General features: G+C 61.9%; 2 protein-coding genes across 2 annotated transcripts in view; both read left to right on the forward strand.

The window, feature by feature from the left end:
* Positions 1-3,161, forward strand: part of HSPA4L (heat shock protein family A (Hsp70) member 4 like) — a 39,943-nt gene extending 36,782 nt beyond the window's left edge. Inside the window, exons 17-19 of the mRNA XM_029067636.2 lie at positions 373-492; positions 1,732-1,893; positions 2,405-3,161. Of these exons, the coding sequence (XP_028923469.1) occupies positions 373-492; positions 1,732-1,893; positions 2,405-2,596 (474 nt within the window). The 3' untranslated portion in view covers positions 2,597-3,161. The remainder of the gene's footprint in view (positions 1-372; positions 493-1,731; positions 1,894-2,404) is intronic.
* A 1,966-nt stretch (positions 3,162-5,127) lies between these two features.
* Positions 5,128-27,032, forward strand: PLK4 (polo like kinase 4). Its single transcript, XM_029067240.2, has 16 exons — positions 5,128-5,275; positions 7,905-8,000; positions 13,604-13,699; positions 13,842-13,956; positions 14,854-15,820; positions 16,619-16,719; positions 18,832-19,061; positions 21,158-21,262; positions 23,290-23,398; positions 23,915-24,064; positions 24,785-24,918; positions 25,011-25,105; positions 25,392-25,530; positions 25,794-25,931; positions 26,253-26,359; positions 26,482-27,032. Exons 1-16 carry the CDS (start codon positions 5,246-5,248, stop codon positions 26,579-26,581), a joined length of 2,712 nt encoding a protein of 903 aa, XP_028923073.1. The 5' UTR covers positions 5,128-5,245; the 3' UTR covers positions 26,582-27,032.
* Positions 27,033-27,691: the final 659 nt, after the last annotated feature.

The raw sequence follows: 27,691 nt of genomic DNA on the forward strand, positions 1-27,691 counted from the left end.
TTCAGATTGTGAGTCTCAGGTGGAACAGGGGCTGCATCCAAACAGAGATCGGGGGAGTCTGCTCCAGTGCTTAGTACAGCGCTGGGCAGGTAGTAAGCTCTGAACGAGCCCCACTGTTATTTTTATCATCATTATGTCGATGATGATGAAGAGACTGTGCTCATTTGGGAGATGGTAAGCTCGTTGTGAGTCTGCTCATTCTCTTGGATCGTCCTCTCCCAAGCGCTTAGTCCAAGCGCTCTGCATATAGTAAGCAGTCGATAAATACCACTGATTGATTGATTGATTGATTTTTCTTCCCCCCGGATGTCCCTCGGCGATTCCGTCGGGACGCCCCCGGCCCAACTCCTCTTCCTCCTTCCTCGCTTGCAGAAACTGGGCCAGCCCATTCACACGAGATACGTGGAGCACGAAGAGAGACCGAAAGCGCTGAACCATCTGGGGAAGAAGATCCAGCTGCTGATGAAAGCAGTCGAAGCCTTCAAGAACAAGGTAGCCTTCGGCCGGCGGGCCGGCAAGTCGGGCCACGTTTCACGTTGTCACTCCGGGGCGGGGATTGGAATAGTCGCGATTCCCGGTGAAATTCCCACCGCTCAACACCACACGAGATGCCCAGCGGCAGAGGTTTCATTTAATTCGAGAAGCATCGTGGCCCAGTGGAAAGAGCCCGGGCCTGGACGTCAAAAGGACCTGGGTTCTCATCCCGGCTGCCCCACTTGTCCGCTGGGGGACCTAGGGCGTGTCATTTCACTTTTCTGGGTCTCAGTTCCCTCATCTGTAAAATGGGGATGAAGACTGAGCCCAGCGTGGGACAGGCCACTGGCTCTAATCTGATTATCTTGGATCTCTCCCCTTCCCCTAGTTCAGCGCTTGGCACCTAGTAAGCCCTTAACAATGCCGTAATTATATTATTATCGTCATTATTATTAATTTCTGAAGTACTTCAGCCTGCGCACTCCCCAGACTGCTGTAAAATAAAAATCTCCCATTTCTGAAAGGGGCAGGAAGGGGAGCCGGGGAACCAAAAGAAGAGGTTACAAGAGTCAATCAGTCAGTCGTATTTTTTGACCGCTTACCGTGTGCAGGGCGCTGTACTGAGCGCTTGGTAAGGGACCTCAGCCCCACGGCACTAATGGTCCATATCCGTGATTTATCTCTATAAGTATCTACCTCCCGCTCTAGACTGTAAGTTCGTCGTGAGCAGGGAATCTTTCGTTGTGTTGCCCTCTCCCAAGCGCTCCGTACAGTGCTGGGCACACAGTAAGCGCTCAGTAAATACGATTGACTGATTGATTGACCGTGCTTTCCTTCACCGTCCCTTAATCCCACTTGAGAACAAACTGCCTTCTTTATTCTGCTCACAAGACTAGGATTTTAAGTAACCAGTAGGGATTATTCCCTTCAAAAGATTTAGCCAAGTAGTAATTACGGTATTTATTAAGCGCTTGTTGTGTACCAGCCACTCTACTAAGCACTGGGGTGGGTACAAGCAAATCAAGTTGGACGCAGTCCCTATCCCATGTGGGGCTCACAGTCTCCGTCCCCATTTTCAGATGGGGGAACTGAGGCCCAGAGAAGTTAAGTGTTAAGAAGTTCAGTTTACCCAGGGTGACCCAGCAGACAAGTGGCTGAGCGGGGATTTGAACCCAGGGCCTCTGACTCCTGGGCCCGGGCTCCACGCCACTAGGCTGTGCCGCTTCCCATTCCCGCCCACGTTTCTATCTTTCTCAGGATGAAAAATACGATCATTTAGATGCCGCTGAAATGGACAAAGTGGAGAAATCCATTAATGAAGCCATGAGTTGGCTGAATAGCAAGATGAACGCCCAGAACAAGCTCGGCCTGACCCAGGACCCCGTTGTCAAAGTAGCAGAAATAATCGCCAAGGCCAAGGTAAAAAAAAAAAAAAAAAAAAAATCTCGGCCGCTTCAGGCCCCAGCCAACGTGAAAATGCGCCCGGAGCCTTGCCGCTGAGGAGGGCTGGGAAGAGCGGGGTTCCCGGACTGTAGCTGGACGGTTTGGGATGGCCCCCGATGGATGACCGGGGAGAGACGCTCGAGGTCTTCCCCTGGAGCCCATCGGGTGGTTCTCCTTTCGGGTCACCTCGCGCCCGATGGGGGAGGAATGGCGGGAAGATGGAGGTTTGGAACCGAGGACGGGGAACGAGGGGACGGAGAGGTGGGTGGGTCTGAGGAAAGGCCTCGGGGGCGGGAAGGAAGTGAGGCGGGACCGGCGAGCGAGCGGAGCCATCCACGGAACCGGAAACGTCCGCTGAGGCGACCCCGACCGCGGGCCCCTCACTCCCACCTTGGGGTTTCCAGGGACGCCCCCGAAAGCTCCCGCCGAGACTCCGAACCCGTTCTCTCTCTGTGTCTCTCTCTGTCTCTGCACCCGCCGCCGGCAGGAACTGGAGGCCTTCTGTAACCCCATCGTGTCCAGGCCCAAACCCAAAGTGGAGGTGTCGGAAGACCAGGCCCGGGGCAGCGGCGAGACCAACGGGCCGGCGGACGGGCAGGGGGCGGCCGGGCCCAAGGCGGACGCGGCCGGCGAGGACCCGCCGTCCGCCAGGCCGCCCGGGGACATGGAGGTGGACTAGGGGCCCGTACCCCCCCCCCCCCGCCCCCCCGACGGTGCGAGTGACCAACCGCCCGTGCCCTCCACGCCCTTCCCCCTTCCCTCCCCGTCCCCTCCCTCCACCCAGCAGATGTTCCGTTTCTTCATAGCCACCTGGGTCATTTGTAGTAGTTGGGAAAACGTGTTTTCTATCGAGTGCACTTCCAACGCCCCGTCCGTGGATGCCCGCTTTCTGTGGAGCTTAAGCTGAATAGATGGTTTAGACAAGTTCGAGCCGCCTCCCCACCGCCCCTTCCCCGCCCGTTCTCCCCCTCCGCCCCGCCCTCTCCCCGCCCCGCGCCGAAACGCGGAAAGGACCCTCAGCAACGATCTACCTTAACGTCAAGCTTCTCTCGGCCCCCTTTATCCGGGAAAGGACACGACCGTAGCGCGCTAGCGACGCGCAAGCGGAGACGGAAATGGTTTCGAGAAACAAAAACGGGGAAATCGATGGGGCTTTAAAGCCACCCAAGCACTGACCTTTTTTTCTAGTGATTGTACTGTTCTAATTTAACGATTAAAAACGAACGAGAGGTTAGCTGACACAACCGCCCGGCTCTTGACGTGCCCCCGGGGGAACCCGAAGATCTTTCCGGGGCGGGAGACCCGGGTCCGAGGTGCCGACGGGGGGCGGCGAGGACGGTGCGGACAATGTCGTTCTTTTACGGATGATGTAGCTTTGGTGTGGGCTCGGAGGGACTCAGCTCTCCACCGTCGGGCCATCGAGGGGGTCTAGGGAGCGATCCCCGCGGGCAGGGCGCTGTACCGAGCGCTCGGGAGAGGACAGGAGAGTTAGTAGACACGATCCCTGCCCACACGGAGCTGAAACGTCAGCTGCGTGCAGAGCACTGGGCCGAGCGATGGGGAGAGGACGTGGAGGTGGTAGTCGAAGCCGTGGGAGCGAATGAGTTCTCCAAAGAGCGGGTGTCCACGGAGACCAGAAGGGGACCCAGAACGGAAGCCTTGAGGGACCCCCACGGTTCCGAGGGGGGGAGGCAGAGGAGGAGCCCACGAAGGAGGCTGAGGATGAGCGGCCAGAGAGACGGGAGGAGAACCGGGAGAGGACGGCGTCAGTGAAGCCGACGTTGGATGATATTTCCGGGAGAAGGTGGGGTGAGGGGGGTGATGGAGGTCTGCGGGGTCCGCCCGTAGGGCTTGCCCCGAGGTAAGCGGTAAATGCCCTCAGTAATCATAGTTATGTGATTGGCTACGTGTTTACCGTGTGCCAGACGCTGCACTAAGCGCTGGGGTGGATCTAAGCAGGTCGGGTCGGACACAGGCCCTATCCCACGTGGGTCTCATCATCTCCATCCCCACTTTCCAGATGAGGGAACTGAGGCCCAGAGAGGTGAAGCGACTTCCCCAAGGTCACCCAGCAGACACATGGCGAGCCGGGATTAGGCCCCAAGAGGTGGCGTGGCTCAGAGGAAAGAGCCCGGGCTTGGGGGTCAGAAGTCAGGGGTTCGAATTCCGGCTCTGCCACCTGTCAGCTGTGTGACCGTGGGTGAGTCACCTAACTTCTCTGTGCCTCAGTGACCTCATCTGTAAGATGGGGATTAACTGTGAGCCTCACGTGGGACAACCTGATGACCCTGTATCTCCCCCCAGTGCTTAGAACAGTGCTCTGCACACAGTAACCGCTTAAGAAACACCAACATTATTATTATTAATTCCGGCTCCGCCGCCCGTCAGCTGTGTGAATTTGGGCAAGTCACTTGACTTGTCTGTGCCTCAGTTCCCTCAGCTGTAGAATGGGGAGGAAGACTGAGCCCCACGTGGATACCCTGATGACCCTTATCCCCCCCAGCGCTTAGTCCAGGGCTGTGCGCGTGGTAAGCGCTCAATCAGTACGATCGAATGAATGAATGAGTGGAGACCCCCCCCACCCGCAGAGCGAGTCATGATCATGTTTTATCGTGACGAAGTTGTCTCGTTTTTGTCCCTCCGTCTCCCCGATTAGACCGTGAGCCCGTCGTCGGGCAGGGACGGTCTCTATCTGTTGCCCAATTGTCCATTCCAAGCGCCTAGTCCGGTGCTGTGCACATCCTAAGGGCTCAATAAATAGGGAGTCCGAGGTCATGGGTTCGAATCCCCACTCTGCCACTTGTCAGCTGGGTGACTGTGGGCCAGTCACTTCTCTGTGCCTCAGTTCCCTGATCTGGAAAATGGGGATGAAGACTGGGAGCCTCACGCGGGACCACCTCATCCCCCTGCATCTCCCCCAGCGCTTAGAACAGCGCTCTGCACAGGCTAAGGGCTTAACCAACACCAACGTTATTATCTTTACTATTGAATGAGTGATGAATGGATGGATGGATGAATGACTGGGGGCCGGCGCGCATGCGCAGCCGCCGGGGACGGGCGGCCCCGGAGCGCGCTCTGTCTCTCTCTCTCTCGCGCGCGCGCGCGCGTCCGGCCGCGTGACGTCACGGGCAGGCCCGTTGGGCGGGATTTTTCAAAATGGAGTCGGGGAGCGGCCGGCCCCGGCCCCGGCCCCGACCCCGACGCCGACTGCGGCCCCGGTCCCGACCCCGCTCCCGCCGGAGGGAGCCGCTCCTCGCCGTCCTCGCCCCCCGGCGGAGCGTCAGCCCGGCCTGATGGGCGCCCGGCCCGCCCCCGCCCCCGCCCCGACATGGCCACCTACATGGGCGACAACATCGAGGTGAGGCCGCCCTCCCTCGCGCCCTCCCTCCCTCCCTCGCGACCCCCCCCCGCCCCCCACTGCCGGGCCTCGGCCCCACGCGCCCGCAACGCAACCCCTCCCCCTCAGCCCCCTCAGCCCCCTCAGTCCCGGCCCTCACCCCCTCTCCTCTCAGATCCCCCATTCCTAGTCAGTCAGTCATTTATTTATTCATTTATTCATTCGTTTATTTATTCATTCATTCGCCCATTTATTTTTCATTCGTTCATCCATTCATTCGCTCATTTATTTTTCATTCGTTCATTCATTTATTCATTCATTTATTTTTTCATTCATTCATTCGCTCATTTATTTTTCACTCGTTCATTCATTTATTCATTCTTTTTTATTCATTCATTTTTCATTCGTTCATTCATTTATTCATTCTTTTTAATTCATTCATTCATTCGCTCATTTATTTTTCATTCGTTTATTCATTCACTTAGTCATTCATTTATTTTTTCATTCATTCATTCACTTATTTTTTCATTCATTCGTTTATTCGTTCATTTATTTATTCATTCACTCATTCATTGATTGATTCATTCAGTCTCTCATTCATTTATTTCTTCATTTCTTCATTCATTCATTCATTCAGTTATTCATTCCTTCATTGATTCATCCATTCAACCGCATTTACTATTTACTGCTATTGTTTAGGTCGGCCGTCTCCCCCAACCTGATTCCCCTGTGTTTACCCCAGCGCTTAGAACAGTGCTCTGCACCTAGTAAGCGCTTAACAAATACCAACATTATATTATGAGCCCGTGAGCCCGTCACCGGGCAGGGACGGTCTCTGGCTGTCGCCCAATTGTCCATTGCGAGCGCTCAGTCCGGTGCTCTGCACATAGTAGGCGCTCAGTAAATACGATTGAATGAAGGAATCTGCTGAGCGCTTCCTGGGTGCAGAGCCTGGACTCAGCGCTTGTCCCTCTGTCCCCCTCCCTCCCCCCCCCTCCCGTCGCCCCATCTCTGCCTCCCTCCCTCCTGTCACCTCCTCCTCCTCCCCCCCTCCTGTCACCCCGTCTCCGTCTCCCCGTCCCCCTCCCCCCTTCCCTCCTGTCCCCCCCCCATTTCCCCCCGCCCCCCGACCTCTGTCACCCCCTCCTGGCTTTCTCTTTCCCTCCCTCCCGTCACCGGCCTCGTCCTTCTTCCCGTCACCCCCATCTCTCCCTTCCCCCGCCCCTGTCACGCCGCCTCTCCTCAGTGGAAAGAGCCCGGGCTTGGGAGCCAGAGGTCATGGGTTCGAATCCCCGCTCTGCCTCTCATCAGCTGTGCGACCGTGGGCGAGTCACTTCACTTCTCGGTGCCTCAGTGACCTCATCTGGAAAATGGGGGATTAACTGTGAGCCTCAAGTGGGACGACCTGGAGACCCTGTATCTACCCCAGCGCTTAGAACAGTGCTCTGCACCTAGTAAGCGCTTAACAAATACCAACGTTATTATCTTACCCTTCCCCTGCCTCGCTCCCTCCCTCCCGTCACCCCACCCTGTCGCCTCCTTTCTTCCTGTGGCCCCGTCTCTCCGCCTCCCCCCCCGCCCCGCCTCCCCGCCTGTGTGTCTGTGTGTCCGTGTGTCCGTGTGTCCGTGCCTCCCGCCCTGGCTCCCGCCTCTCCATCCCGCTGTGTGTGTGTGTGTGTGTGTGTGTGTGTATGGTGTGTGATGGCGTGTGTGTTTCCCTGGTTTCCGCGGTTTCCCCGGGGAGGGAGCGGCGTCCCCAAGCTCAGCCCCGCACTCAACCCCTGCTCCTGCTCCTGCCCCTGCTCCTGCCCCTGCCCCTGTCCCTGCCTCTGCTCCTGCCCCTGCTCCTGCTCCAGCTCCTGCTCCGGGTCCGGCCCGGCATCGGCGGAGCACCGTGGGCTGAGGATGCGGGGCCCCCGCGCCCCCAACCCCCTGCCCGGGGCCCGCCCCGCGCCCCGCCCCCGCTCACCACAACGCATCCAAGTGCGCCCCCCCGAACCCCGAACCACCCCGAACCCTGGTGCAGCCCGGCCCTTCCCCGGCACCCCTTTCCCACTCCTGCCTTGCTCTCCCCGAGCCCCCATCCTCCGCCCATCTCCCCCACTCCCCGCTCCCCTTCTCTCCCCGAGTCCCCCATCCTTCACCCATCTCCCCCACTCCCTTCCCCCCTTCTCTCCCCCACGACTCCCTCTCCTCCCCAAGCCCCCCATCCTCCACCCATCTCCCCCACTCCCATCTCCCCCACTCCCATCTCCCCCACTCCCTGCACCCCTTCTCTCCCCGAGCACCCCACCCTCCGCCCATCTCCCCCACTCCCTGCACCCCTTCTCTCGCCCACCCCCCACCCTCCGCCCATCTCCCCCACTCCCTGCACCCCTTCTCTCCCCAAGCCCTCCATCCTCTGCCCATCTCCCTCACTCCCTGCACCCCTTCCCTCCCTCCACGACCCCCTCTTCTCCCCGAGCCTGTGCTCCCCCAACCCCCGGCCCTGCCACCCTCAGGTGCCCTGTGCCTCCCCTTGCACCACCACTGGCCCCCGTCTGATTGCCCCTCCATCCCCCTGTCCACCCATCCCGTCCCCCCGCCCCCCCCCCCCCGCAACTCCCCCCACCAGCCCTCACGGTCTCCCCTCTCCTCTCTCCTCCCCAAGGACTTTAAGGTGGGGAACCTGCTCGGGAAGGGCTCCTTCGCCGGCGTCTACCGAGCCAAGTCCATTCATACCGGCCTGGAGGTGGCCATCAAAATGGTAAGCCGGACCACCCCCTCCGCCCCCACCGTGGGCTCCCTGCGCCCCCGCACAAAGGGGGTCGCGGGCGGAGACCCCCCCCCCCACAGAAGCGGGAGGTCCGTCCGGAGCCGGAGTCAAAGGCTGTCCCGGCTCTCCCCGGGGTGAGGACCCTCTCACTCATCTTGTGTCCGGCCAGGCCCACACTGCCCACCTCAAATGGCATTTATCGATTGAATTATTTATTTTAATGCCCATCTGCCCCTCGAGACTGTCAGCTCGTGGTGGGCAGGGAATGCGTCTGTTTATGGTCCTACTGCCCCTCTCCCAAGCGCTTAGTCCAGTGCTCTGCACTCAGTAAGTGCTCAGTAAATAGCACCGACTGACTGATAGTGGCGACGGGGGCGATACCGCTCTAGCCTGGCTTCACGGCTGCGGGGTGGGGAGGAGGGGTGGAGGTCAGCCTACCTCCAGGCCGGTCCCGCGGGCATTCTCGTGCCATTCATCTGGGTGTCCTAGAGTGTCGGTGTATGAGGCCCTAAATTCCTTTGCATGTGCAGAACGGTCAGTCCGTGATACCGGGAGCTCACCGTGGCGGGGAATGTGTCCGTTTATTGCTGCATTGTCGTCTCCCAAGCGCTTAATACAGTGCTCCGCACACCATCGGTGCTCAGTGAATACGATCGACTGAATGAACGAAATCATCGAGCGCTTGCCGTGGACAGAGCACTGTGCTCAGTTTTTTTTTAAGGTGTTTGTTAAGCACTTAATATATACCAAACACCATTGTCAGCACTGGGGCGGGTGCAAATTAATCAGGTCGGACACAGTCCCTGTCCCTCCTGAGGCTCGCGGGCTAGGAGGGAGTGTGGGTTTCCACCTTTGAGGTCCAGAGAGGTTAAGTGATTTGCCCGAGGTCGCGGAGCTGGGATTAGAACCCATGTCCTTTTGACTCCCGGGCCCAGACTCTCTCCACTGGGCCACAGTAGTTTAATGTGCCAGTCACGGGTATTTATTGAGCTCCCACTGGGGCAGAGCACTGTACTAAGCGCTTGAGAGAGTACAGCACAACAGAATTGGTAGGCACATTCCCTGCCCCCCAGTGATCTCATTCATTCATTCAATAGTATTTATTGAGCGCTTACTATGTGCAGAGCACCGTACTAAGCGCTCGGGACGAACAAGTCGGCAACAGATAGAGACGGTCCCCGCCGTTTGACGGGCTCACGGTCCGATCGGGGGAGACGGACGGACGAGAACGACGGCGATAGATAGAGTCGAGGGGAAGAACATCTCGTAAAAACCGATGGTGACTAAATAGAATCGAGGCGATGTACGTTTCATTAACAGAATAAATAGGGTGATGGAAATAGATACAGTCGAGCGGACGAGTACGGTGCCGAGGGGATGGGAAGGGAGAGGTGGAGGAGCGGAGGGAAAGGGGGAAAAGAGGGTTTAGCTGCGGAGAGGTGAGGGGGCGTGGTAGAGGAAGTAGAGGGAGAAGGGGAGCTCAGTCTGGGAAGGCCTCTCGGAGGAGGTGAGTTTTAAGTAGGGTTTTGAAGAGGGGAAGAGAATGAATGAATGAATACGATCGATTGAATGAACGAAATCATCGAGCGCTTGCCGTGGACAGAGCACTGTGCTCAGTTTTTTTTTAAGGTGTTTGTTAGGCACTTAATATATACCAAACACCATTGTCAGCACTGGGGCGGGTGCAAATTAATCAGGTCGGACACAGTTTGGCGGAGGCGAGGAGGGAGGGCGTTCCGGGACCGCGGGAGGACGCGGCCCGGGAGGTCGACGGCGGGACGGGCGAGACCGAGGGACGGCGAGGAGGTGGGCGGCGGAGGAGCGGAGCGTGCGGGGTGGGCGGTAGCAAGAGAGAAGGGAGGAGAGGTAGGAAGGGGCGAGGTGACGGAGAGCCTCGAAGCCTAGAGTGAGGAGTTTCTGTTTGGAGCGGAGGTCGACAGGCGACCACCGGAGTCGTTTAAGAAGGGGAGTGACAGGCCCAGATCGTCTCTGCGGGAAGATGAGCCGGGCGGCGGAGTGAAGAATAGACCGGAGCGGGGCGAGAGAGGAGGAAGGGAGGTCGGAGAGAAGGCCGACCCGGTAGTCTAGCCGGGATATAACGAGAGCCCGTAGCGGTAAGGTAGCCGTCTGGGTGGAGAGGAGAGGGCGGTTCTTGGCGATATCGTAGAGGTGAAACCGGCAGGTCTCGGTGTAGGATAGGATGTGTGGGTGAACGAGAGAGACGCGTCAAGGATGACACCGAGATTGCGGGCCTGAGAGACGGGAAGGATCTCACAGTCTAGAGAGAGAGGTGGACATTAATATAGACCTTAATAAAAATTAAAAACTTATGACCTTGTGCGCTGTGGGACAGGGGGTGGTGGTGAATACAGGGGGCCAATCAGGAGGACACAGAAGAGAAGCAGCCTGGCTCAGTGGAAAGAGTACCGACTTGGGAGTCAGAGGTCATGAGTTCGAATCCCAGCTCTGCCACTCGTAGCTGTGTGACCGGGGGCAAGTCACTTCACTTACGTGGCTCAGGGAGAAGCAGCGTGGCTCAGTGGAAAGAGCATGGGCTTTGGAGTCAGGGGTCATGAGTTCGAATCCCAGCTCTGCCACTTGTCAGCTGTGTGACTGTGGGCAAGTCACTTAACTTCTCTGTGCCTCAGTTACCTCATGTGTAAAATGGGGATTAAGACTGTGAGCCCCACGTGGGACAACCTGACTCCCCTGTGTCTACCCCAGCGCTTAGAACAGTGCTCTGCACATAGTAAGCGCTTAACAAATACCAACATTATTATTATTATTCTCTGGGCCTCAGTTACCTCATCTGTCAAATGGGGATTAACTGTGAGCCTCACGTGGGACAACCCGATGACCCTGTATCTACTCCAGCGCTTAGAACAGTGCTCGGCACATAGTAAGCGCTTAACAAATACCAAAATTATTATTATTATTATTAAGAGAGCGGGAGAAGAGGAAAGGAGAGCGCAGTCAGGGGGAAGGCCTCTTGGAGGAGATGGGGAGATACCTTTGAAAGGGGTGGGGAGATTCATCATCTGTGGGATTTGAGGAGGGAGGACGTTCCGGGACGCGGCGGGACGAGGGCGAGGGGTCGGCGTCGAGAAAGACGAGATGGAAGGACAGCGAGGAGGTTGGCGTTAGAGGAGCAAAGTGTGCGGGATGGGCTGGAGTAGGGGAGAGGCGAGGTGAGGTCGGAGGGGACCAGCCTGCACGCTTTGCCCCTCTAACGCCGACCTACGCTCGGTAGCTCCTTCTGTCATTCTGGGGGTCGTCTCTACTCATTCTAGGGACGTTTGCTTTCCCTTTCTTGAAAAGAACTGGGCTGTTGACTTCTTACGTGCCAAGACCAGTGCTTGGCACGTAGTAAGCGCTTAACACATACCATCATTATGATTAACAAATACCGTCATTATTCTTAGGGGGCATACTCAACTAATTTTTTGGCCTCCTAGGTCCTCAATTTTGAGTCCTCGATTTTTTTTTTTAACTGATATTTATTAAACGCTTACTGTGCGCCAGTCGCCGTAGTAAGCGCCAGGGTAGAAACGAGGTCACCGGGCTGGACACAGTCTCTGTCCCACCGAGGGCTCCGCCTTAATCCCCACTGTACAAGTGAAGTAGAGAGAAGTGAAGAGACTTGCTCAAGGTCATTCAAAAGACAAATTGGCAGAGCCTGATTGTCCCGATCAGTCTATCAGTGGCATTTATTAGGCACTCACCGTGTGCAGAGTACTGTACTAAGCGCTTGGAAGTGTAGAAAACACCAGAGTTAACCACATTCCCCCCCCGATGTGTGCCTCTAGATATATCCCCCTCTAGACTGTGAACTCGCTGTGGACAGGGAACAGGTCCACCCAGTCCCTTCTGTTGTCCTATACCGAGCACTTAGTCCAGCGCTCTGCACGCAGGAAGCGCTTAATATTCATTCATTCATTCATTCAATAGTATTTATTGAGTGCTTACTATGTGCAGAGCACTGTACTAAGCACTTGGAATGTACAAGTCAGCAACAGATAGAGACAGTCCCTGCCCACTGACGGCCTCACAGTCTAATCGGGGGAGACAGACGGACAAAAACAATAGCAATAAATAGAATCGAGGAGATGTACATCTCATTAACAAAATAAATAGGGTAATGAAAATATATACAAATGAGCAGGCGAGCACAGTGCCGAGGGGAAGGGAGAGGGGAAGGAGCAGAGGGAAAGGGGGGGAAAGGGGGCTTAGCTGAGGGGAGGTGAAGAGGCGGAAGAGGGGCAGCAGAGGGAAAAGGGGAAGTTCAGTCTGGGCAGGCCTCTTGGAGGAGGTGAGCTCTCAGGGCTTGGAAGAGGGGAAGAGAGTTAGTTTGGCAGAGGTGAGGAGGGAGGGCATTCCGGGACAGCGGGAGGACGTGGCCCGGGGGTCGACGGCGGGACGGGCGAGAACGGGGGACGGTGAGGAGGTGGGCGGCAGAGGAGCGGAGCGTGCGCGGTGGGCGGTAGAAAGAGAGAAGGGAGAAGAGGTAGGAGGGGGCGAGGTGAAGGACAGCCTCGAAGCCTAGAGTGAGACGTTTTTGTTTCGTGTGGAGGTCGATAGGCGACCACTGGAGGTTTTTAAGAAGGGGAGTGACAGGCCCAGAGCGTTTCTGCAGGAAGATGAGCCGGGCGGCGGAGTGAAGAATAGACCGGAGTGGGGAGAGACGGGAGGAAGGGAGATCAGAGAGAAGGCCGACACAGTAGTCTAGCCGGGATATTAAGAGAGCCCGTAGCGGTAAGGTAGCCGTTTGGGTGGAGAGGAAAGGGCGGATCTTGGCGATATTATAAAGGTGAGACCGGCAGGTGTTGGTGACGGATCGGATGTGTGTGATGAACGAGAGAGGCGAGTCAAGGATGACACCGAGGTTGCGGGCCCGAGAGACGGAAAGGATGGTCAGCCATCCACGGTGATAGGGAAGTCTGGGAGAGGACAGGGCTTGGGAGGGAAGATAATAATAACGTTGGTATTTGTTAAGCGCTTACTATGTGCAGAGCACTGTTCTAAGCACTGGGGTAGATACAGGGTCATCAGGTTGTCCCACATGAGGCTCACAGTCTTCATCCCCATTTTCCAGATGAGGTAACTGAGGCACAGAGAAGTGAAGTGACTTGCCCACAGTCACACAGCTGCCAGGTGGCAGAGCCGGGCTCCGAACCCATGACTTCTGACCCCCAAGCCCGGGCTCTCTCCACCGAGCCACGGATAAGGAGCTCAGTAATCCATAAATACGATTGAGATGCCAGGTGGACAGCCCAGTGGATTTTCTAAGACTATCAGCATTCAAAGTCTTCAGCATTTTAGGATGTGTCCTTCCTCTAGACCGCCAGCCTCTGGCGGGCAGGGAACGTGTCTTCCGGTTCCCTCCCAAGCGCTTGCTCACAGTCAGCGCCCAGTAGATAGCATCGACCGATCGCAAAGCGCTGCGCTAAGCGCCGGGAGAGCGTAGGAGGGCGAGAGTCAGCCGGGACCCCCCGCTCCTGGGGCACTTCTGGTCTAAGCCGGGGCTCTGGCGAGGCGTTGGGGCCGACGTTCGAAATCCGGTGGCCTGAACCCGTCCCCCTGTCCGGGCCGTTTAGATCGACAAAAAGGCCATGCACAAAGCGAAAATGGTCCAGCGCGTGCAGAACGAGGTGAGGATCCACTGTCAGCTGAAGCACCCCTCCATCTTGGAGGTGAGTCGGAATTCCGGGGTCCATCCGTCCCTCGGCGCTATTTGTCGAGCGCCGGCGGTGTGCCGAGCACCGTACCGGGCGCTCGGGAGAGCGGGCGGGCGCCCAGCTCACTGGCCGGGTCCCTCTTGTGCGCCCGTTGCAGCTCTACAACTACTTTGAAGACAGCAACTACGTGTACCTGATCCTGGAACTGTGTCACAACGGAGAGATGAACAGGTACCTGAAGAACAGAATGAAACCTTTTACGGAGAAAGAAGGTACGCCCACACTTCCGTCGATTTGTGTAGGGTTTCCGTGAGGCGCTCGCTCCGCGTCAGACACCATTCTAAGCGCCGGAATAGGTACGAGTGAATCGCATGGGACGCGGCCCCTGCCCCGCGCGGCGCCCACGGTCAAAGTAGGAGGGGGAACGGGAGAAATGAGGCCCAGGGGAGACAAGCGGCTTGCCCGAGGTCACAGGGCAAGCCCGGCAGCTCGTCGGAACGGAAGAAGCGACGCGGCTATCGGGATTCTGAGTCTTATACCAGCCATGCCGCTTTTTTTAAAAAATGGTATTTAAGCGCTTACTTTGTGCCGGGCACCGTGTTAAGCGCTGGGGTGGATCCAAGCCAGTCCCATTAGGTACAGCCCCTGTCCCGCATGGTGGTCAGAGTTTCATTCCCCACTTGACAGAGGAGGAAACTGAGGCCCGGACAAGTGAGGTGACTTAACGTAGGGTCCCCCGGCCGACAAGCGGCGGTGCCGGGATTAGAACCTGGGTCCTTCTGACTCCCACGCCCGGGCGCTAGCCAATAGTTCTCGCTGCCGTTCGGCGCTCGCTCCGTGCCGGGCGGCGGCGCCCAAGCTCACGCCGTCGGGCCCGGGACCCGTCCCCGACGGGGCTCGGGGTCCAGTCGGGAGGGACACCGGCCATCCGATCCCCCTCGGTCGACCTAGGCCCCGAGAGGTGAAGCGACTCGAGGCCGCCCAGCGGGCAGGCGGGATCAGAACGCAGCACCCGGGACTCCCAGGCGCGGGTCCTCACCACCCGGGCCTTTTTCAGGCGGCCCGTTTTGCCGCGTTCGGGTTGTGTGTCGGGGGGCGGAGGGGGGCGGTCGCGGCCCCCGGTCCTCGGCCGCTCAGCCCGCGGGCAACCCCCGTTGTCCCGCCCGCAGTCCGGCACTTCATGCACCAGATCGTCCGGGGGCTGCTGTACCTGCACTCCCACGGCATCCTGCACCGCGACCTCACCCTGTCCAACCTGCTCCTCACCGGCACCATGAACGTCAAGATCGCCGACTTCGGACTGGCCACCCAGCTGGCCCTGCCCCACGAGAAGCACTACACGCTGTGCGGCACGCCCAACTACATCTCGCCCGAGGTGGCCACGCGCAGCGCCCACGGGCCGGCGGCGGACGTGTGGGCCCTGGGCTGCCTGCTGTACACCCTGCTGGTGGGCCGCCCGCCCTTCGACACGGACTCGGTGCGCGCCACGCTGGGCCGGGTGGTCCTGGCCGACTACCGGCTGCCCGCCTCCCTGTCGGCCGAGGCGCGGGACCTGATCGGCCGGCTGCTGCGCCGCGACCCCGCCGCCCGGCCCGGGCTGGCCGCCCTGCTGGACCACCCCTTCCTGGCGGGCGGCCCCCCGGCCGGCGACGCGGGCGACTCGCTGGACAGCGGCCACGCCACCCTCTCCACCACGGCGGCGGCCGGCTCGTCCGGGGTCAGCCTCAGCGGCTGCTCGCTGAGCCGGAGGAGGCTCCTCCTGGCGGGCCCGCCCCTCCCGGACAGGATGACCGTCCGCCCCGCGGGCATCTTCTCCTCCTCCTCCTCCGCGGACGGCGGCGGCCGCGACGACCGGCGGGGCGGGGGCGGGGGCGGGACGGGGGAGCGACCGCACTCGCGCTACCTGCGGAGGGCCCGCTCTTCCGACCGGTCGGCCCCCGCCCGGCCCGGGTCCGGCCCGCGGGCGGCCGAGCGCTGGCGCTCTCTGGAGGAGCTGTCCGGGGCGGGCGGGCGGGGCTCCCCGGCCGGCAGCGCCCACCGCGAGGACGGCGACGCCGAGGCCGTCCTGAGCCTGTTCGGGGAGCTGGACGTCGGGAGCCGCGGCTCCCGAGAGGCGCCCGGGGGAGACCGAGGACGGTGAGAGGGTCATCCCCCCGCACCCCCGGGCGGCGGCACCGGCCCGGACGGAGCCCGGACGGCGGTCTGGGGCGCGGTTCCCGGCGTGGGCGGATGGCGGGGCCCCCGGGGTCGTGGGGGGGCGGAGGTTAAGCGGGGCCCGGGGACGTGGCCGACGACCGAGCCTCGGGCTCCGGGCCGCCCCGGCGGCTCCCGCCCTTCCCCGGCCCGCGCGGAGCGGAGCGACTGAGCCCCCCTTCCCTCCTCTCCCGCTCCCTTCTGCGTCGCCGCTCCCTCGATTCCTCCCCCACGCCGGTCCCGTAACACTTCGGTCCAGATCCCTCATTTCATTTATTTCTATTAGCGTCTGTCTCCCCCGCTGGACCGTAAGCCCCCGGGGGGCCGGGAATGTGCCTGTTTATTGCCGTACTGTGCTCTCCCAAGCGCTTACGACAGTGCTCTGCACACAGTAAGCGCTCAGTAGATACGATCGAATTGGATTGAGACGTCAGGATCCGCCGAGAGCCTTGAGCTTCCCCGCCTCGGGCCGGCCCCTTTCTCCCCGCTCCCGGCTGGGGTTCCATGTTGTCCGCCCCTTCCCGGCTTCCACCCCCGTCCCCGGGCCCGAGAGATTCGGTTTCCTCATCACGTTTAACCCGCCCGGGTGACTCCGTGCTTCCCGACTCGGTCACCTGAGAAACGGACCGCTCCAGCGGGTTTTCTTCAGCTGCGTCGCCCCAGGGTGCGCAAAGGGGAGTAGGGGTTTGGGGGGGCTGCTTTATGGCGATCGTATAGGGTTTCGTCTTTGGTTCTTTTTAGCTCCAGACAACCCCACCCCGGGCCGGCGGCCTTGCCCGGCCCGGACGGGCCGGACCGCTCGGAGACGGTGCAGCAGTGGTTTGGGAACCTGAAAGCTGAAGGTGAGCGGCGGGGGTGGGAGGAGACCCTCCCCAAAGAATTGGCCGATTTAAGCCTTCACCCAAGCGCTGTGCCTCTACACTGTAGACTGTCGGCTCCTCGTGGGCGGGGGATGCGTCTGTTTTGTTGTTACATTGTCCTCTCCTCGCACTTAGTACGGTGCTCCGCACCCAGGAGGTGCTCAATAAATACGATCGACTGGCTGTCTGACCGAGCCAAGCGCCAGCTAACTAGGGTATCGTCGGGTCGAACGCGTGGGGCTCACAGTCTAAGGTAGGAGGGGGGAATACCGCTATCGAATCCCTGTTGTGTACGTGAGGAAAGCGAGGGCCAAGGAAGCGAAGCCGTGTGCCCGGGGTTACACGGCGGGCGGGTGGCGGAGCCGGGACGGAAGACCGGGTTTTCCGACCGCTGCCGGCCCCGGCCCGAGTCCCATCCCGCTCCCGTCTGCCCTCCGGGGCGCGGCCCGGGGGTTCCCCGACCCCGAGGGGATGGACCGGGAGCCCCGAAACCCCGCCCCGCCCACGGCATACGGCGGGCCATCTGCCCCCGCTTCCCGGCGGGCCGTTAGCCGGCGCCTCCTCCGGGCGGGGCCTCGGCGGAAGGGGACGGGAACGCCGCCGCCGGCCCCGGGACTCCAAGGAAGCGGGCTGACGGGAACTAAGGAGCACAGAAGGGGAGGCGGGACCGGGGAGGGACCGGCACGTATCCCGTTACGCCTCCCGCCCGGTGTTTAATGAGCCTGGAAGCCAGCCGGCGGCTTAAGGGGCGGCCAGTCCCCCCCGGGAGCCTTGGCCGTCTGCCCTTCCCGGAATCCCTCAGGGCGACCGGTCCTGGGCAGCCACTCCCCCGACTCGCAACCGGGCCTTGGCTCCTGCCCTTCCCGGCATCCCTCGGGGCGACTGGTGCTTCGCCCTGCGGTGCGGTGGGGGCGGCGCGGTCACCCGTGGCTCCGGCCGGAGCCGCCGAGGACGTCCGCTCGTTCCTCCCGCCGCCCGGGGAGTGGGTGCGGCCGGGGTGGGGGTCGCGAGTGGGAGAGAGCCATGAGAGAAGGTCGCCGGAAAGGGGGCCGCCGCCCCCCTACCGTGCGGGACGGGCCCTGGGACACGAATGGGTTTCGTCCGGCGAACGACCGGAGCGCGAGGTGATGTGCCAAATGAGGGGGACGTTCAGTACGGTGAAAACAGAACGGCAGGAGAGCAACTCATCCACCCAGCGCGTCCCTCTCCTGCGCTCGTCGGGTGGGGCTCCGTCGGTCAGTCGATCGAATCTGTGGAGCGCTTACTCTGCGCGGAGCCCCGTGTTAACCACCTGGGAGAGGATAAGACAGCAATATAACGGACACGTTCCCCGCAAACAGCGAGCTGACGGTCCAGAGGACGGTTCAGCAGAGCACTGGACTGAGCAGTCGGGAGAGGACGACACGACGGAGTTGGCAGTCGTGTTCCCGGCCCACACCAAGCTGGCGGGGCAGAGGGATTCCACTCTCCCAAGCGCTCAGGACGGTGCTCTGCCAAGTGGGTGCTCAATAAATGCCACTGAGGAAGATGATCCGGGGGCTTCAAAGATTTTTAGGGGCCAGACGTGATCTCATTCATTTATTTAAATGGCCGCCGCTGGTATCGAAAGAAGTAGTCGCTCAAAGGAGTACTCGTTCATTCGATCGTATTTGTCGAGTGCTTAGTGTGTGTAAAACACCGTACTAAGCACTGGGGAGAGGACAGTACAACAGTAAAGTAAATGCCAAGTGCGACTTTTTTGGAACTGGGAAACGTGAAGTCTCTGGATACGGGTCTTGGGAAAAATGAAATGATTCTACCTTTCCTGCAGATGCTCATTCATTCGTTTGTATTGATTGAACGCTTACGGCGTGCGGAGCACTGGACTAACCCACCTCTTCCCGCTCCCCCCCCCCCGATGCACCGGTGAAATTACCGGGTGGTGAAACTCGGGGCCTCGTTAAATACTTAGAAGGAGCTCCCCGGGGCCGAAAAGGAGGCTTAGGGCTCCGGGCCCGACGGGAGCGTCGGGTGGGGGTCCGGGGTCCGTCCATGCCCGCCCCCCACCCCCCGCGCCGCGGGGCGATCCCCAAGCGTCTCCCCGTGCCGTTGCAGCCGGACGCCTGCGAGAGGAGCCCCCCGCCGCCAGCGGAGAGGGTCAGCGCCCCCCGGCCCCGGGGGCCGACGGGTGGCCCGACGCCCCGGCCGGCCAGGGGGACCCGCGGGCCGCGGGGCGGGACCGCCGGGCGGGACCGGCCGCGGAGGGCCGCACCCTGCGGAGCGTCGCGGCCCCGCTGGACGCCCACCGCCTCAAACCCATCAGGCAGAAAACGCGCAGGGCCGTGGTGAGTCCCGGGGCGGGCGGTGGGCGGGGGGAAGGGGCGTTTCGGGCTTGAAATTCTCAGCGCCCCACAGGGCGGCCCTCGGCCTGGAGAATAGTCAGTCGATCGACGGTGTTTATTGAGCGCTTACCGTGTACAGAGCTCTGGACTAATCGCCGGGGAGAGGACGGGAGAAGGACGTAGCCCGAGCGGTGCGGCTGTTGTTGTCGGAGAAGCAGCGTGGCGTAGCGGCTAGAGCCCGCACCCGGGAGACGGGAGGCCACGGGTTCTAATCCCGGCCCCGCCACTGGTCTGCTGCGTGACCTCGGACAAATCCCTTCACTTCTCTGGGTCTCACTTCCCTCGTCTGTGAAATGAGGATCAAGACTCCGCGCCCCACGTGGGACGGGGACGGCGTCCAACCCGATTTGATTTTATGGAGATTATGACTGTGAGGCCCAGGCGGGACCACCTGATAACTTTGTGCCTACCCAGTGCTTAAAACAGTGCCTGGCACATAGTAAGCGCTTAAGAGATACCATCGTGATCGTCATTATTCATAGAAAGAGAAAATAGCATTGGATTCAGGCTTCCGGCTGAGTCCGTTTGCCTTGGGCCCATCTCGCCTCCGCACACAAACGCCGCCCGGTCCCCCCGGCCGGCCTTAGCAACACCCCGCCCCAAACCATTCATTCAATAGTATTTATTTATTCATTCATTCAGTAGTATTCATTGAGCGCTTACTATGTGCAGAACACTGTACTAAGCGCTTGGAATGAACAAGTCGGCAACGGATAGAGACGGTCCCCGCCCTTTGACGGGCTTACGGTCGAATCGGGGACTGTAATCGAATCGGGGGAACCACAACAGGCGAAGCCCCACCTTGACCGCAGGTGAGAAGCAGCACGGCCCAGTGGGTAGAGCCCGGGCCTGGGCAGTCAGAGCGACCTGCCTTCTCCTCCCCGCCCCGCCACTTGTCTGCTGGCCGACTTCGGGCACGTCGCTTCACCTCTCTGGGCCTCAGTTCCCTCATCTGTCAAATGGGGGCTGAGACGGTGAGCCCCGTCGGGGTCAGGGACTCTGTCCAATCTACCCCAGCACTTAATAGGGTGCCTGGCACGTAGTAAGCGCTTAACAAACGCCGTTTAAGAAAATACAAACGCCATTTCAAAAATACATCTATTATCGGTCTGAAGACCGGCTGCGCAGCCCACGCCCCTTACGAAGAAGTGCGGCTCTCGGGGTGACCCAGACCGCCGCCGTTGAAGACAAGCGGGCGAATCGGCTCTCCTTCCCACCTTGGGGATCTCTGCGGGTTTCGCGGGGCGGGGCGGGAGGGGATTTGGTCTCTCCTTTCTAATCCTCCCGTCGGTCTCCAAGCCCTCTTCCCCGCCCCACCTCCCCATCTGCCAGCGGCCGAGCGGATCGGCTGGATTCCCGCCCCCGTCCCCCCCACCGGTTTAAATCCTCACTTCTCAGCTGCAGGGGGGCAGGGGCGGGGCTGTCCGACTCCCGCGGGGGTCTCGGGCTGCCGGGTGTCACCACCCCCCCCCCCCCGTCGGGTCCCTCACGTTCGGCGTTGCCCCGGACGCCCGCCCCGGTGAGGAGTGGGAGACCCCGAGCCGGGCTATTTGAGCTCCTCCTGCGTGCGGAGCACTGTACTGAGCGCTGGGGAGAGAACGTTTCAACGGAGTCGGTAGACGCGTCTTCCCCGCCGGCCAGGAGCTTCCGATCTGGTGTCTGATAATAATGTTGGTATTTGTTAAGCGCTTACTACGTGCAGAGCACTGTTCTAAGCGCGGGGGTAGACACAGGGGAATCCGTGGGGCTCACGGTCTTAATCCCCATTTTACAGATGAGGTAGCTGAGGCACAGAGAAGTGAAGTGACTTGCCCACAGTCACACGGCTGACAAGCGGCAGAGCCGGGATTCGAACCCATGACCTCTGACTCCAGAGCCCGGGCTCTTGCCACAGAGCCATGCTGCAAATGGGGATTAAGACTGTGAGCCCCAAGGGGGACAGGGACTGTGTCCAACCTGATTTGACCGTATCCAGCCCAGCGCTTACCACAGCGCCGGGTACCGAGTGAGCGCCTAACGGATACCACGATTCTTATCAGGTGAGCATCCTGGACACGGAAGAGGTGTGCGTGGAACTCCTCAAGGAGCAGGTCTCCCGAGAACACGTCAAGGAAGTGCTCCGCGTGTCCAGCGACGGCAGGAAGGTAATGTGGGAAGGGAGGTCACTCTTCCGTCGCGGCCTACGAACGCTCAGGGAGCGCTGAGGGGGGCTGGTGGACCGAGCCGGGCCGGGGTGTCGGAGGACCCGGGTTCTCCTCCCGCCTCCGCCTCCGGTCCGCTGGGTGACCTTGGGGGAGTCGCTTCACCCCCTCTGGGCTTCACTTTCCCTCCATCTGCTAATTAGTGATCTAATACCCGTTTTCCCTCCCACAGTCTCTATCTAGACTGTGAGCCGACTGTGGGCGGCGAATGTGCCTGTTGTATCGTTACGATGTCCTCTCCCGAGCACTCGGTACAGCGTTCCGCACACGGTACGCGCTCAGGAAATTCGGTTGATTCGTCACCTAGGCTGTGAGCCCCAGTTGGGACCTGAAGATCTTGGATCTTCCCCAGCGCTTAGTACAATGCCTGGCACGTACTAAGTGCTTGACAAATACCGTAATGATGATGATGATAAATCCAACCGATTGTGAAATGGATACATGAGAATTCAACGTAGAGGCAATAACGCAGGCCTTTCCGATCACGGGAAACGACGGTGTTGAGGGGCGTGCTGAATGTACTTGAACAGTAGGGATATTAAATAATAGTGTGGGATTTATTAAGCGCTTGGTACGTGCCAAGCAGTGCCCCGAACACTGGGGTAGATAAAAGATAATCAGGTCCCACGTGGGGCTCACAGTCTAAGTAGGACAGGGACTGTGTCTGATGCAGAGTTATCCTGCGTCTACCCCACTGTCAGTTGGTCGGTCGTATTTATTGAGCACTTACGTAGTCTAGAGCACTGTACCAAGCGCTTGGGGGAGTCCAGTAGAACAGTATAACGGGCACATTCCCTCCCCTCTCGCTGAGCTTCTGGTCTAGAAGGGGAGACAGGCATGAATAGAAACAGATCAGTTACAGATATGGACACAAGTGATGTGGGATTAGAGGCGAGGGGTGAACGAAGGGAGCAGGTCAGGGCCGACGCGGAAGGGAGTGAGGGGAGAGGAAAGGAGGGCTGAGTCGGGGAGGGCCTCTTGGAGGAGACGGGCCTTCGATAAGGCTTCGAACCGGGGGGGGGGGGGGGGGGGCGGAGAGTCACGGTGGGATTTGAGGAGGGAGGGCGTTCCGGGCCGGAGGCGGGACGTGGGCTTGGGAGAAGCCCTCGACAAAGATCGCCGTTGTCAGAAGTATAATAATCGCCATTCTTAAACGTCTCTCTGGATGCGGAGCGACACGGTGAAGGGAACAACTCCCCTTGGAATAATAACGAGGGCACGTGTGACGCGCTCACGCCGTGCCAAGCGCCGAGGGGAATGGGGCGTGATCAGATCACGGTCTCTGTCCCGCGTGGGGTTCGGAAGTGGCTCTTCTCTGGATTAGAATAATGGAGACGAACAGTCCTCGCGACGGCCGTCGAGCACCCGTGGGTACCGCGGGCGCTAACGCTAAGCACTGGGGTTAGATGGAAGGACCATCAGGTCGGACACGGTCCCCGTCCCAGCCGGGGACGGGGCTTGAAAAAACCAACCTTTGAAACGTTTATCGTTCTGTCGTCCTCTCCCAAGTGCTCAGTCCGGTGCTCTGCACACAGTAAGCGCTCGATAAATGGTAGACGACCGACGGAAATGTCCCCGAAGATATCTCTCGGAGAAGGCGTGGTGGTCCTCTGGACTGCGAGCTCGTTGTGGGCAGGGAACTTGTCCGTTTATTGTTGTATCGTCCTCTCCCAAGTGGTTAGGACAGTACTCAGTACACAGGAAGCGCTCAGTAAACACGATTTACCGACTGACCGGGGATCAGGGGTGAGCCCTCCCGACCCGGCCCAAGAGTCGGGTCCCGGTTGAGGTCGGCGGGAGCCAGTCGTGGTCGCCCCGGCACGGTAGCCTCCGAAGCCCAGGATCGACCCATCCGCCCACCCAGCCGTCTGTTCCCGGTATATTTCGGGCGCTCGCTGTGCGCGGGGCAACGTCCCGAGCGACCGCCCTGACGGGGCTCCCGCTCTCGCATCCCCGACGTGTGCCCCCAGATCACGGTGTACCAACCCAACGCCGGGAGAGGCTCCGTCCTGGGCCCGCGGCCCCCGCCCCCGCCCGCGCCGGGCGATCTCGCGCAGTACAGCTTCGACGGGCTGCCAGGTGAGCCGGGGGGGGGGGGGGGGGCGCGGCGGGCGCCGCTCGGATCCGCCGGGGAGGGGGACGCCCGGAAACGCCACCCGGCGCGGCCCCGGCGGGGAGGGAAGCCGTCCCTGGGGAAGACTGCCGGGAGGATCTGCAAATCGCGTGGAGGGCGGGTTTTTTCCGTCACGAGTCCGGGCAGAGCGTGAGACGGGAACCGTGAACCGGGTCCTCCTCGGGAGGAGGAGAGGGCGTCCACGCGCGGACGCCCGCCGTTGGCCAGGAAGGCCCCGGGGGTCCGCCCGCCCGCTTCCCTCTTTCGGACGGCCGTCGTCGGCCGCGGGGGTCTCCGGGAGACCTGGAGTCGGGGGGGGACCCGGGCAAGGGGCGGGAAGGGAGAGCTCGGAAAGTCGCCGCGGGCGGCGACGCCAGGCCGGGACAGAGGGCGTCGGGCGCGGGAGACCGTCCGGGGGGATCTCCCCGTCCCCCCGGCAACGGGCTGACGGCCGTTCCCGGCGCGACGGCTGACGGTTGCAGAGAGGTACTGGCGGAAGTACGAGTACGCCGCGAGGTTCATCCAGCTCGTGCGCTCCAAGACGCCCAAGGTCACCCTGTTCACCCGGCACGCCAAGTGCGTCCTCATGGAGAACGCGCCCCGCCCGGATTTCGAGGTCTGGTTCTACGATGGTGAGTCCCGCCCCCCGCGGTCCGTGCTGAGCCCGTTCTGGGGGGAGGGTGGCCCCGTCTGCACCCCGAGCACCCACCGTCTTGCGGGGACGGGTGTGGAGCCCCACCTCACCCGCCCACCTGGGCCCCCCCACCCCTCTCAAGCTCAGCGGAAAGGGCCGGTAGGACGACGCGGGCCGAGAAGCAGCGCGGTTTAGCGGAAAGAGCACGGGCCTGGGAGTCAGAGGTCATGGGTTCTAATTCCGCCTCTGCGGAAGTCACTTAACTTCCCTGTGCCCCCGTCACCTCATCTGTAAAATGGGGATCGAGACCGTGAGCCCCACGTGGGGCGACGTGATTACCGGCACTTAGGACAGTGCTTGGCACCTAGTGAGCATTTAACCAATACCTTCATCATTATTATTATCAGTTCTCGAGGTCGAAGGGTGGTTTGCTTTCTCGTCGGTCAAGTGCCCGTTTTACGGGGGGGAGGTCCCCGTCCCCATTCTCCTAGAATAGGAGAGGGGCAGACCTGCCGGTGCAGAATTAGAATCGAGGGGCGGCGTTTCCTGGGACACCCCCCCCCCCCCCCCCCCGGCCGGCCTCGCCCAGGGGCCGGGAGGCGGGGCCGGGCCCGGGGGGACCCCTCTCCCACCTGTCCTGATTCGGGGGAAGAGGGGCCGGGCGGAGGGCGGCGGGGAGCCCGGCGAGAAGCCAGGAGGTGAAATTCTCCCCCTTCAGGGACCAAGATCCGCGAGGCGGAAGGCTCCGTTCAGGTGACGGAGCCGTCGGGGCGATCCCGGGTTTTCCGGGGGGAGGGCGAGGCCGCCCGTCCCGACCCGGAAGCCCGCGTCTACATGGACCACGCCGACGAGGTACCCGGGCCCGCGGGGGGCGGTGACGCCGGTGGCGGGGGCCGGGGGGACGGCCGGGGGGTGAGGACGGGACGCCGGCCTGTCTCGCGCAGGGGCGGCGGGTCTGCCTGGCCCTCGAGTCGCTGCTCTCCGAGCAAGAGAAGAGGAGCGGCTGCGGCGTCCCCTTCTTCCCCATCGTCGTGGGAAGGTAAAAGGGGGCGGCGGGCGGAGCCGGGGGGGAGGCCCCGCCGGGGCCACGGGTTCTTCTGCCGACTCCGCCGCCGGTCCGCCGCGCGACCTGGGGCAGGTGACCTCTCTGCTCGGGGCCTCGGGCCCCTCGTCTGTCCAACGGGGGCCGAGACGGCGAGCCCCACGTGAGCCGGGGATTGGGTCCGACCCCACCCGCTTGAATCCCCCCCCAACGCTTAGTACAGTGCCTGACGTACGATAAGCGCTTAGCAAATGACACGATCATCCTTCCGACGACCACCCAGGAAACCCAGCCAGTCGGAATCCCCGAAGACGCCGCCGGCGCCCGGCGGGACGTCCCAGTGCTCGGCCGGCGGGGGCGGGGGCGGCGGCGGGGTCGCCTCCCTCAGCCAGGGGCCCGGCGGCGGCGGCGGCGGCCCCGCGGTGAGTCGGACCCTCCTTCTCCCGGCCCCGGCTGGACCGACCCCCGCGAAGCGCGTGAGGGATGGCCCTCGGGATTCCCCGGCTGGTGGCCCGAGGCCCCTCTGGGGTTTGTGGGCGTTCGTGGGGGCTGGGGGAGGCGACGAAGGGCGACGACGTCTAATCCGTCCCCGGAAGGGGCCGGATCGGGGGGCGCGGGGCGGGGCGCGGCGGGGGGGGGGTGTCTCTCCCGCCGGGGGCTGAGCGTCCGGGGCCCCTCCTCCCAGGCGGCGGCCTACGGAGGGTCGGGCCCGTCGGCCGGAGCCCCCGCCTCCTCCTCCCGGGAGGCCGCCGGGGACGGCCCCCCGCCCTCGGCCCAGCTGCTCAAGTCCGTGTTCGTCCGGGACGTCGGCTGGGCGTCGCAGGTCGGTGGCCGGGGGGAGGGCGGGGGGAGGGATGGCGGCGGCCCGGGGGCCCCGCCCCGAGACCACGGGCTGCGGGCGCGGGGCCCCCTTGGCTTCCTTCTCTCTCCCTCCCCCACCTCCCCACCCACACAGACTCAGCCGCCCTTTCTCTCCCTCCGTCTCTCCAAAGCCCCCTTCCTCCCCGGTCCCCTAGTCCTGCCCCGTTGTGGGTGCGTGGGGGGGGCCGGGGGAGGGCGCCGGGCCAGCCCGGCCTGACCGGAAGCTTCACCTCCCCTCCCTATCCCCGTCTCTCCGTCCGTCCGTCCGTCCCCCGCCCCCCAGCTGGCCAGCGGAGCCGTGTGGGTGCAGTTCAACGACGGGTCGCAGATGGTGGTCCAGGCGGGCGTCCCGTCCGTCGTCTACACGGCGCCGGGGGGCCGGGTCACCAGGTGGGTCCGGGGGGACCGGGCGGGTCCGGGGCGCCCGGCCTCTCGGGGTCCCCTCGGCCAGGGGCTCACTCTCCGGTGGGCCGGGCCTCCCTCCCCCGGCCCGCGCCCCCCGCGCCCCCCAGGTACGGCGAGAACGACAAGCTGCCCGGCCCCATCAAGGAGAAGCTGCAGTGCCTGTCGTCCATCCTGCTCGCGTTCGCCGACCGGGCCGCGCCGCGCTGACCTCCGGGACGGTCCCCGATCGCCGTCTCCCCCGCGGCCGCGGCCGGCGGTCCGGGCGCCGGCGGCCCGGAGGGGGGCTGACCTCCCGCGGTATGTATACGACCGCGGCGGGCGCGCTTGTGTGCGTGAAGCAAGCGCGGATTGGAAAAAGAGAACCGAACGTCCTGCGGGGGGACGCGGGCGGGCGGGGGATGCGTTTTTCGGTTTCTCGCCACTGCTCGGAAAAGGACGGGAATCACGGATCGAGCCACTCTCTGTGCGTCGGACTCTACGGGCCTGTAAATAACGTGTATGTGCGCGTCTACGCGTCCGTGAGGACGCCCGAGTAATATATGTAAAAATGTACAGGTTTTATATCCGATCATATCTTTATTTTTGTAGTATGGACTATTCTGGATGGAATCGCCCGACAAGCCCGTTTTATTAAAACAAAAAAATGGCAATAAACGTAGCGGTCGGCGCAGCCGCCCGCGCGCATCTCGGTTACCTCGGGGGTCTCGGGAGACCCCGCCGGCCGTCTCCGGGGGGAGGGGCTACCGGGGGAGAGCGGCACGGCGGGAAGCGGGGGGTCCCGCCGAGGACGGGCGGCGAGACACCCCCCCCCCCCCCCCGGGTTGGGGGGGGGGGGGCGGCTCGGAGCCGACCGTGTCCCGTCCACCCCGGCGCTTAGCGCGGTGCCAGAGGGTTCGATCCGTCGGTGGTATTTATCGAGCGCTCACCGTGTGCGGGGCTCTGTACCGAGTGCTCGGGAGAGGGCGGAACGACAGAGTGGGTAGACAAGTTCCCCGCCCTCGGTCGTTCAGTGGTATTTATGGAGTGCCTCCCGCGTGCGGAGCGCCAGACTGAGCGCTTGGGAGAGTCTGACAGAGCGGGTCGGCAGGCGGGCGGGGAGTTGACGGTCTAGAAGGGGAGAGCGGCTCCCCCGGTTTCCGTCGGTCGGGCTTTGAGGGCGGGTTCTTCCTCTTGGAGGTACGGCCCCGGGGAGGCCGTGAACGGCGAGCACGGTGAGTACAGTTTGATCTGCGCCACCCCCTGACCCACCCCGCCTCGAGACTGGAAGCCTGTGATTAGACCGTGAGCCCGTCAGAGGGCAGGGACCGTCCCTATCTG

Source organism: Ornithorhynchus anatinus, chromosome 6 (assembly GCF_004115215.2).
Source record: "Ornithorhynchus anatinus isolate Pmale09 chromosome 6, mOrnAna1.pri.v4, whole genome shotgun sequence".
Taxonomy (NCBI): domain Eukaryota; kingdom Metazoa; phylum Chordata; class Mammalia; order Monotremata; family Ornithorhynchidae; genus Ornithorhynchus; species Ornithorhynchus anatinus.

Bases quoted from the DNA above. Each gene is read 5' to 3' on its own strand.
- PLK4 (XM_029067240.2), top strand. From the start codon at position 5,246: ATGGCCACCTACATGGGCGACAACATCGAG. The intron at 5,276-7,904 runs GTGAGGCCGCCC...CTCCTCCCCAAG, and splicing joins ACATGGGCGACAACATCGAG to GACTTTAAGGTGGGGAACCT. The intron at 15,821-16,618 runs GTGAGAGGGTCA...GGTTCTTTTTAG, and splicing joins CCCGGGGGAGACCGAGGACG to CTCCAGACAACCCCACCCCG.